This window comes from Histoplasma capsulatum (genome assembly GCF_000150115.1).
Source record: "Histoplasma capsulatum G186AR genomic scaffold supercont2.4, whole genome shotgun sequence".
In the NCBI taxonomy this organism is placed as follows: Eukaryota; Fungi; Ascomycota; class Eurotiomycetes; order Onygenales; family Ajellomycetaceae; genus Histoplasma; species Histoplasma capsulatum.
The window spans coordinates 2171121-2189491 of record NW_025544804.1 but is presented as its reverse complement, the minus strand read 5'-3'; the positions used below and the strand labels follow the sequence as shown (position 1 = coordinate 2189491).

Sequence of the window (18371 nt, the reverse complement as noted above, 5' to 3'; positions counted from 1 at the left end):
AATTGTTCAGCAGCTACGCTGTAGTTTTACCTTAACCAAACCTTAATTTGGCGAGAAAATCCTTGGCCTTTAAACAGGGTCTGACAAACTCCTCCGTCCAGGCAGTTGGATGGCATAAAACTCTATCCTAACGCATTCTTCTTCAAAAAATCCATACATGACCAGCTCTATTGCTCTTGCAGGGGAGTGATAAAAGTGCCCCGGCTGCGTGACAACCTTGGAAACACCTTTCTCACGCGTTTGCGGTTAGCACCAGGGGAAAGAAGCCTCGAATAGCGGTAGGCAGGGGGGTCTCGGGCATTCTCAGGGGAACGACAACATAGATCCAAGTTCTCTCGACGAACCAATCGACCCAGGAACCAACCCCCCCCCTCCCCTCCCCCTTTCTGCGCGCGCGAATAGTTCCAAACCAGAGTCTCTCTAAGCCACCAGGAACTCCGCATCTTGTATCAAAAGGCCTCTCTATTTGAGACAGCCACGGTGTCCAAATCTGGTTTTCTGGTTTTACTCCCCTCATGGAGTACCTGAGAGTCATGCAAGTTGCGTTTGCCGGAGTCGCCGAGGTATAGTAGTAGTTATTGGTTGTGGGGATGTGCGCAACGTAAAGTGGTAGCTTCTGAGTCGTATCCTTACGAAGGGGAATATACTTTACCAAGGCCCACAGTTATTACGAGGTAGTGACTATTTGTCTCCAGGAACGAGTGCAAATTCGGCATTTTGAAAAGCATCTGAACGTGCAAACATAACCTTGGAACCTATGGCAGCAATGCATGCGATATATTGTCACCATTCTTGCACAGTCATTCGCGTCCCCTTCAGACAATATAAACACTTGCACCTAACTCCTAAATAAAGATTGCAAGCCAAATAATGAAACTTGAGCCTACCAATGAGATAGAGGTGAAACAGAGAATATGACAGAAGAGCTCAAAGATATTCCTCGAACTTGCACTCATCATTGACCAAGTTCCTCAGATATGTCATCTCAGTCGACTTGACTTCGAGCAAAAGGATGGATCCCATCCCCCTCATTCTCCGTGCTTTTTATGGGCTCTCAAATCGTCCATGTGGTCCCAGGTAGTAAATAAGCCACAAGTCGCCAAAGCGCAACATCATCGACGAGTTGTTGTTCGCGAAGGAAGATGCCCTGGCGCGACAAGCTAAGCCATAGTAGGAGGGTGGAAAATAAACAGATCGTGCTGATGCAGTCTAGATCGTGGATTGGGATTCCGAACGTACACTGTAATTGAGTTCAAGTCGTCTCGATCTTGGTTGCAAATCATTCTGTGTGAGCAAAGGGTTTCAGCGATGCGCGCCCAGCGCCCTTGGTTGCATTTCAATCTTAGAACAAGGAGAAACTCAAAGGAGAAACTCAAAGGAGCAAAGGTTGTACGATACGAGAAGAGGCAACATACATACCCCCAAGCAAGCTGTCGAACTCAAGCTGATGAAAAGAAGGAAATTTTTAGCCCTCCGCTCTCCCACTCGCTACACATAGCGAATCCCTCCAACTTACAGCATTGAGAGCTGGGATACCATGACGGTAGACCACCTGCTGATCCCTCTCGGTCTGATCCCAGTCAACCCAGTCAACCCTTTTTGACCAAGAAAGCGTTATTTCAGCATATTCGAAGCTTAGATCTGATTGACAAAGAAAATTCCCAGTCGATGCAATCTAGACGCGGACGCCCTCAAGACTCACCGAGTAGAATATCATTGAGCAGCTGTGAAGGACCGAATTCAACATCAATCCTTCCACGAATACATTTCCTCTACGTTCTCCCAATAGTGTATTTTTCCTACGCGCTATCAACACAAGCTCTCTGGCGTGCTTCACTACCTGGATGACTTGAACGCTTATTTGATATCCTAGACGAAAACTCTCCAGGGTCGATTTAATTGCCCGGGTTGCTGGGAATGTCTCTCCGCCCAAAATACTCTAATTCAGCATATTCGGAAACCTGAGAGACTTGGAAGACGGCCATGCTGATATTAAGGATCTGAATGATGAACAAAAGATCTGCAATCGCTGCAATCTTGCATCTCATGATGCAGAGGCCCTTAATTCTCACAAAGCAAGACTTCATGGGAGGAGCCGTGGCAATTAAGCTTAGCAAGTTCTCATGCTCCGGTTCACAAGGCGGCATCCTTGAACGGCAACATGACGAGGAGAAAGGCAAGTCGGAAATTCGAAAACCCAAGCACAAAAGCTCAGTTCTGGTCAATCTAGCAACCCAGATCTTGCTGTCGGGAACACTAGCCCTTTGAATCATATACTGCAATTGCAACCTTTGCTCCTGTCCACCAGGATTCTACTCATACATTCCAAGGAATGACAACTCAGCACGGCCTCGCAGGGCTCCCTTCGGCTTCCCGACGAATCAAACTTATGATTCATTTACCCTGCCTATTGATGATCCTTCGCTTGTGCTTTTCAACATCCAGCCATTGAATGATCTGCCCATTGAGGACCCTGCACTCATGGGGATCATCTCCGATGTCTACTCTTGATCTGCCGGTGGACGGTTATAACGCTTGCGATTGCTACCACTACTACGGTGTTTCATATGATCTGATAAGTAAGTATGCGATTGCTCTGCAGTTCTAGCTGTGGCTAAACCTTCTTCTTCTTCTTCTTAATTCCAAGTAACTTGCAAAAGCCCTCCCCCAGATAAAGGGTATCGTATTGTAATATTTCCATCAAGAATCAGGGCCTGATAAGGCCGTAATTGGTAAACAGCTTGGAGGTGAAGAGATGCCTCGGCCATTGAGCAGTCTAAAGAGCCCATTTTTCGAATCAAGTGTGTCCTTGAACGGCCCGTAGATCAGGATCAAGTCACGGCCTGGAATAAACACGGCCCTGTCTGCAAGGTGGGTTCTCTGTCATCAAGATATCTCGTGCATCCTTCTCAGCGTCATTCGCGCTCGATGAAGTCGTTCCTTGTTAAACTCGCTCGCGCAATATTAATGGGTAGTCGAGTAGAGACGCAGGCTCATATCCAGTCCATGATGAAACAGCTGATCTTGGATCTCCATCCGTGCATCGGAAGTCAGACCGTCCTCTGGTTGTTGCCACGGTACGATGTCGAAAAGGGGCCCCCTCCCGTTGACTCATTTGGCCTCTTGATCTCTCAGTCTCAGGGAAGGGGTTGGTGGAAAGGAAAAGGGTAGATGATCTCAGTGATTCAGTGATATTGAAATGCTAACTCAACATGCCCCGCCCAGCTGCTGGCTGTTATTCGAGCCTATAACTAGTGTATATATGGTTAAACCCTTCAGGGAATGCCTAAGCCTGCCAGCCCTAGCAGTGGCAGCATGACAGGTGATGCAAGAACAGTTCTTGTTGTTCAGAAACATCCACAGACGAGACTGATAGAGTGATAGCGTAATGATCAAGCACCGACCGGGAGATATGGTGCTAACGACCCTAAGATGACTGGCTTCCTGCCAGCCTGCGCCCAACACCTATACATATAAGCGGCCTACCGTTACAGATAGATCGCTGAGACATGATAATACAGTTGCAGAGATTATTCTATCAGTCGTCAGTACTTAGATAGATAGTCAGTCGATTTGCAGACATGAGTGGTTATTTCACACTCAGAAGACGTAGGATTTAGCTGATTCATTATCATGATACTGTCTCAAATGTTAGAATGAATCAGTCCGTGTTTTGAAGAGCTCAAGATTCATAGCACATATTCTGTTATGGGTTATAACAAGGAATATTTCGTAGAATTCAGAGCCTGCGGACAATTGAGAGATACCTGAATCAAAAAATATCAAAAAAAAAAATGAATCATAAGATTCATCCACCAAACTCATTAGCATTCCTTTCATACAACTAGACATTCTGACAAATAGAGCGCGTGCGCTCTTCCTGCATTCCGCCACCTAGCATGATCTGGAATCATGCCTGTATCCTTCTCTTATTAACATTCTAGATTCGAAAGCTGCTGGTCCTTCGAAAGAGAAGAGGAGGGGGAGGACAAGGAGAAGGCAAAAAGATCGCCAGTAAGAGAGAAATGATAGGAGAAAAGGAACACAAGGAGAAGAGCTGCATTACCAAAGCAAATTTTTCAGAGATGAAAAAAAAAAAAAAAATTTACATTCAGAAGAACCTAGACTAGAACAAATAAAATGAAAGATTTTCTGTGCTATTAATTTCTAACTTTGCCAGCTTCTGTTCACTAGCGACACAGCTTGACACAGAATGAACAGGTGAGAAAATAGCTTCAGATTACTAACAGAAAATCGTTTGGAAAGGGAAAAAATAACGAAAAAAAAAAAAAAAAAACAAGAAAAAACCCAATAAAGCTTTTGCAGATAAATTCATCATACCGAAGTATGTTGCATTTTGAACAAGGAGGGAAAAAATACGTCATTTCATTCGTATTAGGTCATGTAGAAATTGAAGGGGTGAAAGACATATATCCACACAGATATCCACAAAAGGTATAAGGCGAGAGTGTTAGACGGGCGGGAGGTAGGAAAGAAGGCATCAACGAAGAAAGAAAACATCTCCCCCCAATATTATGCTTATTAAATCCTCTATAAACTAAGAGCTTCGTCAGACACGCGATCTATGGGAAACTAGTCCTTTAGAAGGCGATTGATTTGTTGCGGTGTGACTCGACAATTTTTCGACGAACCGCTTCGCCGCCAGAATATGTTAGTTCTGTCCGCTTTCTGGTGGGGGTTGTGCTGTCGATATATTTACTGCGTCTGAAGACGCTGGCAGGACGGGAAGGCGAGTTTGCCGGTACAAACTCACGGTGTTGAGGCAGTCGGATGAGAGCTTGGTAGCGTGAGTGGTTGCGGCGGAATGCAGTCACGATGCCCCTGTCAAGGTGGTTCAAGAGGCGCTCTGCGCTATTGTTATTAACTGGAGGAGTGAACTCTGTTTTCATTGAGATGTTGTTCATGGTCAATGACGAGGAGCCCGCTACGACTGCGGAGGCGATGTCCTCATCGATGTCGAAATCTTTGTCCAGGTCTTCTTCATCGGAGGAGCCATTTCCGAAGTCGATAAAATCATTTACGTTCAGGACTCCTTCACTATCATCATCCTCGTCTTCCCCGTCGAAGCTAAGAAGACCATGGGAAGGATAGAATGCCTCAGGAGGACCAGTTATCTGGCCGACAGAATCGCTCCCCAGGGCAGTTATCATGAGGTTGGCATTAGAGGAAAGCATTGGGCTTAGGTTGTTGGGATGCATTGGCGATAGCACGGCGTCGGTGTCACTGTCATCAGCAAGGGTGGCGGCGGCAGGTCGTGGACTGTTGCTGGCGGTGTTGCACAAGCTTTGGGTAGCTGACTCAAGCCAGTCGTGTCTAGAAGTTGAATAGGGGGGAATGAGGATTAATTGAGCGCCGTTAGGGGCAACGACGGCAACTGGCTTATGGGGATCAGCAACGAAAGTGCCCCTTAAAGGTCCACGCCGTCGTAATGGTTGTGAGCGCTGGGTAGATGCTTCTACGAAAGGTGGCAATGATGCGCTCGAGTCGCGACGTAAGATAGATCGAGGATGAGTGATAGTTGCTGGGGGAGGTAAATCCTCGTCTGTTGTCTCACCACAATCCGCTGGAAATCAGGGTTAGCAAGCTAAAGAGCAGTTTGTCGTAGAAAATGCTTACATTCATAACCACTGGAGCTTGCAACGGAGGATTCTGTCTCCACGTGATAGATATTGCCTGGGAGATCATAGAAATCCTGTGAAACCTGCAGGTCGCTGGAAATTGGGCGACGGACTGGTTCAGAATCATTCTCGATCATTCTTCGTAGGTCTGGGTCAAGGGCATCTTGTTGCAGGAAATCAGACATAAGCTCATCATCGGTGGTTTTATCAGAGTCTGTTGAATCATCCGATTCGGCGAAGTGAACATGTCGCACAGGTTCATCCACAGTGGTGCTTGCCAAGGCATGATCTTCGACAGCGTCAATATTGCTCGATTGCAAGAATAGCTGGTCGTCCTCAAAGAACGAACCAGTAGAGTAAAGAGGACGGTTTTCAATGTCATCGAATCCTAACCATTCATCTGGAACTCCAGATGCAATTGCAGAGGTAACAGTCTTCTCCAAGTCACGCTCGTACTCCGAATCCAAAATCAACTCTTCTTCCATCAGCTCAATCTCCTGTTCTTCATCATCTGCATCGCTAACATCATTTACAGCTTCATATCCGTCATCCGAATCCAAGTCTATTGACTTGACCGAACTGAGAGCACTGGCGGAACTAGCAGAGCTGTTTTCAGCGCAGCTCCCATAACCAGAATGTCGAAGTTTAACACGTTTTCGGTCTTTAAGGAGTGACAAGCCACCCCGACGCCCCGTCTTACGGTTTCTCCCTGGCTTCCGGCCATAAGACGGGGCAAAAACATCGGATTGTTCACTATCCTCATCAATGACATCTTCATTATCATCGTCATCGTCGTCATCATCATCATTATTATTATCGACATCGCTGTCGGAAAAAGGACCTTCACTTAGAGCAGAAGACGGCTTTCGTTTTTTGTGGTTTCCGTGGCCAGAATTGACGAATTTGCGTTTATCGAGGCGGGGAGTAGACGGCTTCTTCACGATTCTGGGACCAAGAACTGTCGAGATGGACGCACTTGAATCGCTATCGCCGAGGGAGGGAGCGCTGCGGTTTCCCACAATGCGCGATTTCCTTCCAGGCGAACGCCTCGATTTTGCAGCCTTCGAAGGAGACATACCACTGGATAGAGACCCAATTGAGTCTGAAAATTGGCCGCGTTCCAGGAAAAGGGTAGATTACTTCGAGTAATCAGAAGAGAAGCGGTTTATTAATGGAAAATTAGGTTGAGAACTTGGTGGATTAACTGAAGTGGATGGTAAAAATGGGCAAGTAACTTTCACCCCGACAAATCTAGTCTGTATATAGCATGTATTTGTAGGAGAGGAACACTGAGTAATAACAGCGGGCGGATTTTCCTATCTCGTGGGTAGAAGTGGTTGCAGTGAAGGCCACGGGAGTGAGTTGAGATAGAAGGAGAAAGAAAGGGAAAAAAATGGTAGTCAACTAAACACCTCCACCCTCGACGGACGTTGAAGCGTTTGCTCTGAGATGATACTGGGGGCAATTTCGACGTACGGAGTAACCGTCGAAAGAGGGTCAAAATATCGTCAAGTCGATTGAAATGTACTCGTTGAGCTTCCTGGACTGGGAGAGCAATGGCGGGCGGGGGGATGCCCATGGCCATGCCTCCCAGTGAGGGATTTAGAGCCCAACGACAGCCATTTGGCGTGATTCCTCGACGATATTTGTAGTAAGAGAAATTGCTGGTGCTCTTCTTTAAACTTAGGGTTTGCAATTCGTGATGTTGTTGGGGGAAGAAGTGGTTGCGGGAGGAGAGGAAGAAAAAATGCAGAACTGGGCCACCGGCGATCGGAACCGTAGTTACAATATTCCGGCTAGTGGGGGAAATCCGATCGTGGATTAACTCGGCAGCTGATTGGCTGGAAGCTCACCGCATCTTCGGGTTGGCGCTGCGCGACTGGCAACGAGTTGTCCCCCTCCACTCAATTTTGGGGGGGAGATACCTCTCGCAGGGATGTTGGCCTGCAAACGGAGTTCAGGAGGGGAAGGGACAGGACGGGGGCAACAGCCAGCGCACTTTTGCCCACATACTACGTACAGCGTTCCTGGTATCTTCCCGCTGACTCCTAAGAGTGAGTAACTACTAGTAGTATAATAAAAGCATAATATTCCAGTCATGGATACGATGAGTCAGGAAGTTGCAAACAGTCACTCTGCCAGGTTAGACCAAGTTGTCAATATCAACTTGAACTCAGCCTGCACCTTTGGATGCAAAGAGAGCGCCAAGGTATAGGCCCCTTTGCTAATACTTTGCATGCATGAAACTACTGCATCTGCCCTCTGCCTCAGACAACTCTGAAGGATACACATACATCGCCCGCCGGGCATGCACTCCATGACCGCAGATGGCAAAACATCACACGGGCTCTTCCCTTTGCAAATCAGAACCAACCCTGGAAGGTCATCTTCTTCCAGCGGCTCTCAGATCCGAAGGAGGACCAATCAGAGATAGCCAAAAAAAAAAAAAAAAAAAAAAAAAAAAAAGTTCTACTCTGAACCAACTAAAATTCCTACCCGTCGGAACCAATGAAAGTCAACCCAAACCACTGACCTCCAAGGTGATCTGTACTTTGTACCTTGACAGCGACCCAGCGAGGGAGTGGCTGACGGTCTCCGTGTCCACCGTTGGCGCTAGCTCAAGCAAGCGTCTCCAGGCCGGAATGAGAGCATTAGGAGGGGTCAAGCACACAAAGATTCGTGTTGGAAAACCTCCCTATCATTCGATCTAAGAGCGCATCAAAAGATGGAGTAAAGAACGAAAGAACAACTGGGGTCTACTATGTCATTCTCTTTTGTCTTCCTTCTCTACTTTAATTTAATATCCCCACCCAATTTTAACTAGATGTTGTATCATCTTCATTAGCCTAAAATCCCGTAAGGTTACATCTCGGGCGTCACGGGAATGCCAGATCGCATCCATGGATCCTGTTTTATCACGGCCAATACTCAGAATGAAGAAGTGGGATCAGCTGGTTCAAATCTCAAGTTTTATCAGAGGAAGCAAATATTCGGTAGACAATAGTAGGATCGAGAAAAATGGGTGCTCATGTATTATATATGCATGATATTTGGTATTCGTAAAAGTCATTACATAAAATAAGTTAAAAAAAAAAAGAGGACGTAGAAGGAAGGAAATAAAAGAATGAAACTCAATGTCAGGAATAAGAAGCTTTCCTGGTGAATTAACCAAGATACAACAGAAAAATTAACCCAAGAAGGGAACAATGAGAATTGTCCGAAATCGGATAAAGCTTGCAGTTCCAGACCGCCTTTAACAACACCTGCTTACTGACTCTTCACCCCGCCGTTCAACTCGAACCGTTTCGCCCATGGAAAACAAAGTTCCTGAACACATGTCCCTGTAAACCAGCAGTCAGCTATCCCACTTCATCTGTATTTTTTCTCTCTATTCTTTCTCCCCTCCCCTCCCCTCCTGGTGTCCGTCCCACTCTCCGATCCACAACGTAGCAGGTCTGGGGAAGAAGCGACGAAGAGAAGTTCACCTTCTGCCTCCCCACCCTCGACGTGTCCATCTCATCAATTAAAAATTAGCGAATCAGAGCCCTTGTTAGGCAAAGCTAGCTAAACATCCCCAGCGAACATGTTGGTTCTATGTCCCCGAATATGGTTCGACCACTTTCAGACGACGTGTCTAGTTCTCGGCAGTTGATGCGGGCGACGATGATGCATTGTCAATGGTACTGCTCGTCGTTGTCGTTGCGGTTGCCGCTGTTGGTTGCAGGAAGGCAGCTTGCCGTGCATCATCCTGCGTTTCCCTCACTCCAGCCCTGTCTTGCCCTTGCCTAGTTTCGCCTGTGGCTGCAACAGTCGTGGTCTGTGCTTTCGATGCGCTGTTATCACTGCCACTATTTGTATTGCTACTATTATTATTTTCATTGATGATCGTGGCATCTTCCGTTTTGGACTTTTCTTTTTCGAGACGCACTTCACGGCCACGTTTGTGACAGTACCAGAGGACGAAAAGGAGAACTATCAATAGTCAATATAAATAAGAAATGGAAGAAACGAAAGGAAGAAAATAAAGAAAGGGAGGGGAAGGGAGGGGGGGGGGGGGGAATAAAAATATAATGGAGGCCATCCTTACTAAATAATGCCAGCGACATCAGCACATTCATACCCATAAGCGCTGGGAATCGTGCTTGTAGGAAGCTAACAATAGATCGCAACATACCGGCAATCGCTGCCGGCTTCCCCACTAGCTCTTTCAAGCTGGGAATTCTCAACCCCATCTTCTTTGCCTTTTCCGCTGTCTTCGTAGCTTCCTCCAGGCTGATTCCACTCTTGCCGGCCTTCTCAGCGGCCATCGCCAGGAATTCGGGTGCAAATTTCTCGGTTACTTTATCCGGCAGCTGCTCGATGAGTTTCTGGAGGAAGCCTGGTAGATGGTTGAAGGACTTTTGTAACTGACCATCCTCGTTCGTTAGTAGCGATTCCAGATCGTGGTATGCCGTCGGTACGCCGTTGATGAGGTCTTTGAGAATGAGATTGAACTTCTTTAGGATACTCTGCGTATCGTCGCTGATTGAAAATACACGGTTATTCACCGCTGAGAGATTTAGGCGCTCGAGTACTTGAGTCAGGTCGTCCTCCTCCCCTTTTGCTTCATCCAGATTCAACCCTCCTATCTTTGTATGAGAAGGCTTGAGGTTCTCTGCAATGCTAGATAGTCCTGCCGCGGTATTTTCCTAATATTAGAAAAGAAAAAAACGATGGTGTAACAACGATTAGCCCAGCTCTCTAGTTATTTGGCAGCGCAAAAGAAAAAAAAACATGTATCAGATGCCCTCACTTTCTTCCTCTTATCCATATTCTGCGCTACCCAGCCCCACGGACTCATCTTTTTCCCCTTCGGACTTCCGGTTTTCTCTCCCTTCTCCTTGCTTTTCCCCTTCAACGTTCTGCTCAGGCTCCTTTGCACACCCTTCTGCTCAACTTCTGGGGAGCTAGTCCTAGTACTGTCTTCAGTGTGCTCTGCGCCATCCATGAGCGCCATCTGAGGATCTCGCCCCACCTCCTCGGGGTGGGAGGTCACTCGTTGCAAAAAGGCCTCGTCATCGGAAGTCAGGACGGGTTCTGGTGTGTGGTCTCTGGTCGACTTGGAAATGTGAGCCTTCGTCTTAATGTAATTTATATACTGCGCTGCCATCGCGTGGCCCGAAATGAGGAGCTGGAGGTAATATCAGAGACTCTGGCGATATGTGGTGGACCGATGACTTAAAGAATAGAATGATTCTGCCTGAAGCTCAACCTTAACCAGCTCTTCGCGCTGGGCGGGGTAGAAGAACACAAGCTTATGCGGTGCAAGATAAATGCTGGTAAGCTCTAAATAGTGATAAAAAGAAGAGTGTCAAAAACACCAAAAATTTAAGGCCCGCTAAATACTGAAGGGATATGATAGTGATCAAAGGATAGGGATGGGAGATGATGAATCTGCACGAGGTAACTAAATCGTCCAGGGGCGGCTCAAACTCACGTTCCTTTCTCCTTTTTGAAACGTCATAGGCCAGTTCGCAGGGGGGCACGTGCGTAGCTCGGGATAAGCTTTGTCACCCCCGCTACCAAAATCAAGATTTCTCGCAGACGAAGGCCTTTTTCTTCTGACAATAACGGGGCTAGCCGTGGCATTGGCAACAGCAAATATATATCTATCTTTGGTTTCAAACTTGACGCTTCATTATCTTGACCCACAGCTTAATGGGGCGGTATTATATTTTCCTAAATGTCCTTCTTTTCTGAAGAATAGTAAACACGCACTCAACACACACTACACAAAGCTTATGCTAGGTTACAGCTTATCGTCGATTAGGTTTAGTTAGTTCATCAGGCACAGCAATAAAGTCGATCACATGACGTATTCATAGACCATCAACCTTAATCCCCGACTTGGTACCTCGCAGTATTATTTCCAAAACTAATATATTGACGATAACGTGTTTGATTGACATGTCACTGACAGGGGTGCTATTTCAAAGTTTCTAAATAGGTTTCGTTTTTTGTGAGAGGCTAAGAACAGTGGTAGTGAATGCCCCCCATTAGTTGAGCACTAACCAAGTTCGAAGCCGCAAGAAGGAGCGGTGATTACATGGCTTAGAAGCATCATCTCCATAAAGAATTCATCTTTTCCGCGGTTGACTTGTGTCTGTGGATGCTCTATCTCTTATCGTTTGAGAAATGGGCTCGTGGCCTCGCAATATGTCTTGGCTCCGAAATTGAAACTGAAGTCGGGCAAAAGATGTCTAAACAGGGTTTCTGTATTAGAGAGAGAACTACCAAATGGAGCGAGGCAGGCTAGGCCGTTTGAGAGTTGCACAAGTTACGGATGATGTGCGCAATAGTTCGCATAGGTTTCTCTTAAAAACAATGCATGAGGATAGGAGCCAGCACCTAGAGTAGTAGTTAAAATAACCAAGCAGCGAATAAAATCAGCAGCGTGGTTATTGTGGGCGAATCGGGTATTTCAGTGTTCTTTCAAATGAGCTGTGCATGCGAAGAATCTATCTGACTACGGAGTAGGCAGTTGCAAAAAGGCAGGCGACAAAGCATGCCTGTGCATCATGGAATTGGGGCATATGTAGAATGAGGCGACAAAACCCGACGACCGATTGAACATGAGGGTTGGTAAATTAACTCGGCTTACAAAAATCCAAAATGGGCAAAGTAGGATGATGGCAGTGTTCCTGGGCCCAAACCACCCTCAACCACTTTTTTCTGCCAGGTGGTGATACAGGTGCGGCTTCTGCAGGTCTGTAAATTTGTGGTCAGATTATGCTTCGGCCACGCATTCAGATTGATGGGTCCGGGTCGAGTCAAATCAACTCCCGAGCCACACAGATCCATGGAAGGCGAACAAATCCCTGAGTCGAGCCACGCCAAGCAGATGCTAAGATGATTTGCCAATATCAAGATGCGCAATGGGCACAAGTCCCGACAGGATGCAACTGGCTAGAGGCCCAGTGGAGGGATGCTCGCTTTCATGGTGCCATGACCGCTGCCAACCTGCCAGTGGCTGCCTTGCCCTAACTGTGGAACACCGCCTCAGCCTAAGATTAGCGCTGCCTGGGGTATCACATGACCCGCCGCCAGCATATCAACGTCGTCGCTGTCACTCCCTCCTCCTTCCTCCTTCCTCTCTCCTCCTCACGCTTCTCAGAGCTGACCGTTTGTCGCCCGCACATTGGTTTCAATTCGGAATCTTGTGCGAAAAGCTCCTTCAGGAACGCATTCTTTCCTGTCATCATTTCTCCTTCGGGGGTTAGGTGGCCAGAGGACTGATTTCTTGAGGAGGCTTCCGAGGCTCCCATGCTACGTGCGTGATCAAGCAGCGTCGTCTTCAATCCTGGCTCAAAGCCATCACACTCATTATATAAACCCCCGTGTTCTTCCGCCGCTCTTTATTGTCCTTTGTTCTTTCGTTTGATTTTCGACTTCGACGGTAAAATGTTCAAACGCTCTTTTACCTCAAGGGATCGCGCGGGCAAGGCTGTCAAGCCGACCAAGAAGATCTATCGCGAGCGTACGAAGGTCAAATTGCAGGAAAAGCTGGACAGTCCGCCAGTTGGAAGGTTGGTGAATCATCGATCTCATCATCCTGAACTCTCTTTTCTATGGGTCTCCTTTCTAACTTTTGAGAAGCAAGATAACGAGCCCCATAATCACCATGATTGTTGGTCATGAACAGCGCCTTTTCGCTGCTCATGAGGATGTCCTGTCAATCTCCCCTTTCTTTGTTGCTGCCTTGAAAGACAAAGTTCTGGATGGTAGCGCGAAACAGGTGGACCTGCCTGACGAGTAAGTATTTCAACTTTGACTAAGATGCATGGCATCCAAATTCTTATTTCCTTCCAGAGAGCCGGAGATACTGTCCTGTATTCTCGAGTACCTCTACAAGGGTGACTATTACCCTCGTCTGCTACACAACAGGCGCCGTAACTCTTGGGCACTCGAGGATGCCCAGGACCCCCAAAACAAAGGAGGCCGCGGATCATGCGAATCGACAATTTTTCACTCTGGTGTTTGCGACTATCTCCTCCGAGATACTGCTGTGTATTGTGCTGCTGAGAAGTACGGCTTGGAGGATCTGAAGCACCTTGCTCTTCGGAAACAGGGCCTTCAGACTGGAATCCCTGTCGACGTGATCCTTCGATCAGCTCGGTATGCGTATGACCATACGCCAGACAACGAATCGCGGCTCCGCGCTCATTTTCTAGCCCTGATCATCAGAAGTCGTAAGACTTTTAAGAGGAGTGGAACCATGCAGATGGAGATGGAAAGTGGCGGCAAATTGTTTTTCGATCTTTTCGTAGCGATGTGCAATCACATCGATGACATTGTCGAGATCAGGTACGCCCCCTGCTCTTCTTACCTTGTCCACTAATCTATTCTTGTTTGCCACTTTTGCCAGTGGCTTATATCTTTGACACGGCCCACAGTAACAACCGATCTCCCAAAGTCATCTAAAGATGAAATTGCACTGAGTTTTTGCGGAACAGATCGAACGCCTCGGAGTTATCAAGTCGGATCTCAGGGAGCATCTAAACCAGAATGTGTAGGATTAATGCCGAGAAAGGTTCCGAGGTTGTTTTTTCTTTCACTCAGATGAAAAACTTCCTTTCTTTTCGAGGTTGGCCGCAAATTTGGTTTAGAAGAAAAACCCCCTCTACTCTTTTTTTAATATGTCCCCCTAATAACGTATACCAGGAATTTGCCTTCACATCTTAACTAATCCTCCGGAAGGAAAAACATTTTACAGCCAAGTCTGCGGCGTCTTTCGCGACGATTTCCTTTTGCCATTTTGGTTTTATTAATGATTTTCTTATTACCCATCTACTTCATCTGTCTGCTTTGGGCATCCGCTATCAGCGCGCCTTTATGAGGAGGTGTTTGTTTTGTACGATACTTCCCGGCTGCGATGAACCTCGCATGATCAGGTTTATATAAGAATTTGAGAGATTCGGCCACCTCACACTTTCCTTTTTATTATGTTTCTCTGATATCGTCGTAAACACTTGTAAATCCTCGAGTCATATCTATCTAAGATACGTGTCTCTGACCTGGAATATTTTCCTTCTATGAAGGATTCCTTCACCTAGCAACCTTCTTGATTCGCCTACTGCTGTTTCGGTCTCATTGTTTTGCAATTGAAACTGGCCCGCTCAATTCAATGTGTTATCCATTGAATTTCCTCTTTAATTAACCCCTCTCTACCGCAACAACACTTCGGAAGCACCCACGCACCGTTCTCTGAACTGCAAGCTTCACATGTTACTATTCTAGCAACTAAGATTTTCTCTCCTTTTACCCATAAATCTTATCCTCGTCCCCATTGCTACTGCTTTGTCCGCTATCCAGTTACCACACCCTCAGAAAGAATAAACATAAGTTTAAATATGAATAAGCTCTGGCACTTCTATCCCAAAATCCACCCCGTCAGGCCGCTGAAGCCCGGAGAATGCTTTCTCATCCAATATCGTGATAAAGGACAAAAAGAACTCTGGATTGGAGTCATCTGTTCCAATTTGATGATACCTGACGAGGCCTGGCGCCATTGTCCAGTTGGTTCGCCCCCGAGGGCCGGCCAATGGACAACTCAGCTTGATCGTCGTCATTACCCTATCTATCTCCCGAAGAAAGGGAGGATGTAGGTATTTCAGAGGGTGTTTGTGCGAGAGTAATAACTACTAACAATATTGTATTTAGCATATGGGCGCACTTTATTCATCTGTTCGAAATCCACCGCTCAAGATACGACGAGTTCGAGTCTTGCCCCGATTTCTCGGTTTTTTGCGAGGTTCTGAATTTGGCATTGAAGGGACGGGATGTTGTGTTTTGGGAACGGATGGCTCTTGGGGAGTTTAAAGAACGCAAAGAGATGATCCGTCTTACTACTGCAGGCATGCTACAATCTCGCTCAACTACTACCACCACTCTCGCCAAGACGACTCAACAGGTTCGCTCGAGCCCCACTCAAGATGGGTGTAGTCTATCAGGGGAAAGCATCGAAGAACCTGTAGCTCAAGTTGGCCAAGCCACCCAGCTCATGAAAACTGCAGATTCCCAGAGGATTCGCTGGTATATATTGGCATTTATTTACTAATTCCACCTTTCTTGATCTGGATATCTGCAATGCGTGACTAACAACACAACAGCAAGGAACCTCTCCTGGGCAGAGTGGATGTATACATTGGCGTAGGAACGAGTCGCAAAATCTACAACATCCCACGTCATTGCGTAGCCAAATCCGGCCTTCTGGAGAGCAGCCTCATGAGAAAGAACCAAACCACCACTGCCAGCGATCCGATTCTTGACAACACCTCCCACGCCGATTTTGCAGTGCTACTCTCCTTTCTGGAGATTGGTGAATATACCCCGCAGCTCATCACTTCACGGAAAAGCCACCACCATCTTGAGAACAAGCCTTCCACTTCCCGTAATCGCGGCATAACCTTCTATCTTGAAGGTCTTGTCACCCACGAAGAACATGAAAATGAAGTTCTGCGCTGCGGCTACATCTATACGCTGGCGCAGACATTCGAGATACCTGCCTTGCAAGCACTCGTCCTACGGAAACTCCGTCTTGGATTCCCCGTTATCAGCTACAAGACAATGCTAACAATGATTGCATATGTTTTTCCACGTCTGGACACCAATCACATCACGAATGCAAACAACCCCAATGGGACGGGAAGCCCACCTGCGGCTCCGCCTGGTACACTGGCAGAACACTATGCGAAGGAAGAAGAGCCATTGAGGGCGTACTTGGTTGAGTGGTTGGTTGTAAATATGGTAGCTGCGTCGAGGGTAGAGGGGCGCTTGTACTGGGACACGGTCAGCAGGTTTGAAGGGTTGAAAAAGACTGTTATGATTAGAGCGGCTGAAATGGAGATTGAGGAGCCGGGGAAATGCGCGGCGGGGCATTTTCAGGCTCCTCTAGGGAGCATGATGGCGTGAGTATTAATATGAAGCTAGAGTTTGTAGAGGAAACGGGAACCGGATGAACAATTTGATGAGCTAATAATAAATCTTGAAGTTAACTAGTTATGAGTGATGTGTCTGACAAAGAGACGTATGATGAAAGGTTGATAGGCGTGTATCTGGAGATGTTAGAGGTTTTTTCTTGCTATTTTTCATTTATGGAAGCTTAGATAGGTGGATACAACCTGCGATTTTCTCGGATGTTTATTGGCGGTGCGCACGACGATCGAAGTCTAATTTAGATCCAATCAGCTTTGAGCTGGTGAGTGAGATCTGTCAATTCCCCACAACATTAACACATTGAACATTGAGCAGTACACTGGCTGTGAACAACCACAGTATATTTCGCTTTTTACTGGAATATCATCACACCTTTACAAAGCCATGCTGAACTGATTTCGACCCTCCCCCGCGAAGTACCTCCATTACGACCTCTGCTGAAATACAATTCCTTTTGCACCGCAACCGTAACCACTGCCACCACCGCTACCATGCTCTCCTCCCTATCCCCTTACATGGCGAACCCGCGAAATACCCTTTCGCAAGTTCTCAACTTCGGACTCGTCCTCTCCTCCGCCTTCATGGTCTGGAAGGCCCTATCAGTCATCACCAACTCGGCATCCCCCGTCGTCGTAGTTCTGTCAGGCAGTATGGAGCCAGCGTTCCAGCGCGGGGATCTGCTGTTTCTGTGGAATCGGAGTCCGCGCGTCGATGTTGGGGAGATTGTGGTGTATAACGTGCAAGGCAAGGATATTCCGATTGTGCATCGGGTTATGAGGGTGTTTCCGGATGTTCCAACTACCGGGGGAGAGGACGTGGAAGGTGTTGAGTAAGTTGTATTTCCCAAGTTATTTTCCTCCAGCTTCTCTTCTTCTTCTTTAAATTGGGAACGGTTGGGTTCTTTATGCTAATGCATTTACTCTATATTGTCTTTGCAGGGCGTCGCAAAAACTTCTCACAAAAGGCGATAACAACCTATCAGACGACACTGAATTGTATGCTCCGGGCCAGGAATTTCTAGACCGAAAAACGGATCTCATGGGAAGTGTCAGAGGCTACGTGCCAGCTATTGGCTATGTTACGATTATGCTCTCCGAGCATCCCTGGCTGAAGAGCGTTTTATTGGGATTCATGGGATTGATGGTTATGTTACAACGGGAATAAAATTTTTCGTGGAATACGTGATATATATTTCTCGTTCCCTTGTATTGCTAGCTACCCCGTTAATCCTTAAAAAGAGCAGTTTTTTATTTCTTCGCTTCTTTTGGGTATTCAAGAAAGGACGGAGTTGGGCTTTGTTTGGGTTTCTCTTTAGTGAATTAGGCTCCTAGTCCACCCCGTGTCTAGGAAGCTCATTTATTTCCTTCTGCTATTGTGTTATTTCCTTACATTCAGATATGTTGGGACCCGGAGGACATATCCATCATTGCTAGTGACTACTTAAACATTCAAAAACGCATAATAGCTCAGCATGGTTCGGGCAAACCCGAAAGTTGGTTTCAATTTTCGGCCAGTGTTTTTGAAAACTTTGAGCGTAGTTCGGAAATTTAAACCCCAGCAACGTAAAAATGAAGTCTCCGTACGTAGTCTCTACAGTCGAGGCGGCCTTTCCATTGGTGTTCATGTATCTATATTTTAGGCCTTAACTGGCTCTAATCCTGGCCTAATCCTCTTCCCTAGCACTAAATTTGAAAGTGGATATACGGCTTAAATATGGCTTGCGGATAGACTGTTCTTGTAATCATAAATATATTGTAC

General features: G+C 46.7%; 7 protein-coding genes across 7 annotated transcripts; 4 read left to right on the top strand and 3 right to left on the bottom strand.

Moving 5' to 3' along the window:
* Positions 1 to 1054: 1054 nt before the first annotated feature.
* HCBG_03774 (uncharacterized protein) lies at positions 1055 to 2087 on the bottom strand (the record flags this gene model as incomplete). The annotated part of the gene is made up of 4 exons (XM_045430823.1): positions 1055 to 1160; positions 1416 to 1444; positions 1517 to 1595; positions 1939 to 2087. 4 exons carry the CDS (start codon positions 2085 to 2087, stop codon positions 1055 to 1057), a joined length of 363 nt encoding a protein of 120 aa, XP_045288966.1.
* Positions 2088 to 2497: 410 nt separating this feature from the next.
* On the top strand, positions 2498 to 3251 carry HCBG_03773 (uncharacterized protein; the record flags this gene model as incomplete). Its single annotated transcript, XM_045430822.1, has 3 exons — positions 2498 to 2579; positions 2825 to 3148; positions 3226 to 3251. 3 exons carry the CDS (start codon positions 2498 to 2500, stop codon positions 3249 to 3251), a joined length of 432 nt encoding a protein of 143 aa, XP_045288965.1.
* Positions 3252 to 4601: 1350 nt separating this feature from the next.
* HCBG_03772 (uncharacterized protein) lies at positions 4602 to 6715 on the bottom strand (the record flags this gene model as incomplete). The annotated part of the gene is made up of 2 exons (XM_045430821.1): positions 4602 to 5584; positions 5638 to 6715. 2 exons carry the CDS (start codon positions 6713 to 6715, stop codon positions 4602 to 4604), a joined length of 2061 nt encoding a protein of 686 aa, XP_045288964.1.
* Positions 6716 to 9273: 2558 nt separating this feature from the next.
* On the bottom strand, positions 9274 to 10788 carry HCBG_03771 (uncharacterized protein; the record flags this gene model as incomplete). The annotated part of the gene is made up of 3 exons (XM_045430820.1): positions 9274 to 9611; positions 9727 to 10327; positions 10432 to 10788. The coding sequence occupies 3 exons, from the start codon at positions 10786 to 10788 to the stop codon at positions 9274 to 9276; spliced, it is 1296 nt and encodes a 431-aa protein (XP_045288963.1).
* Positions 10789 to 12788: 2000 nt separating this feature from the next.
* Positions 12789 to 14944, top strand: HCBG_03770 (uncharacterized protein; the record flags this gene model as incomplete). Its single annotated transcript, XM_045430819.1, has 4 exons — positions 12789 to 13204; positions 13275 to 13430; positions 13488 to 13982; positions 14072 to 14944. 4 exons carry the CDS (start codon positions 13080 to 13082, stop codon positions 14097 to 14099), a joined length of 804 nt encoding a protein of 267 aa, XP_045288962.1.
* An 84-nt stretch (positions 14945 to 15028) lies between these two features.
* HCBG_03769 (uncharacterized protein) lies at positions 15029 to 16589 on the top strand (the record flags this gene model as incomplete). The annotated part of the gene is made up of 3 exons (XM_045430818.1): positions 15029 to 15279; positions 15339 to 15710; positions 15788 to 16589. 3 exons carry the CDS (start codon positions 15029 to 15031, stop codon positions 16587 to 16589), a joined length of 1425 nt encoding a protein of 474 aa, XP_045288961.1.
* A 515-nt stretch (positions 16590 to 17104) lies between these two features.
* HCBG_03768 (signal peptidase I) lies at positions 17105 to 17777 on the top strand (the record flags this gene model as incomplete). Its single annotated transcript, XM_045430817.1, has 2 exons — positions 17105 to 17442; positions 17552 to 17777. The coding sequence occupies 2 exons, from the start codon at positions 17105 to 17107 to the stop codon at positions 17775 to 17777; spliced, it is 564 nt and encodes a 187-aa protein (XP_045288960.1).
* Between the last annotated feature and the right edge of the window lie 594 nt (positions 17778 to 18371).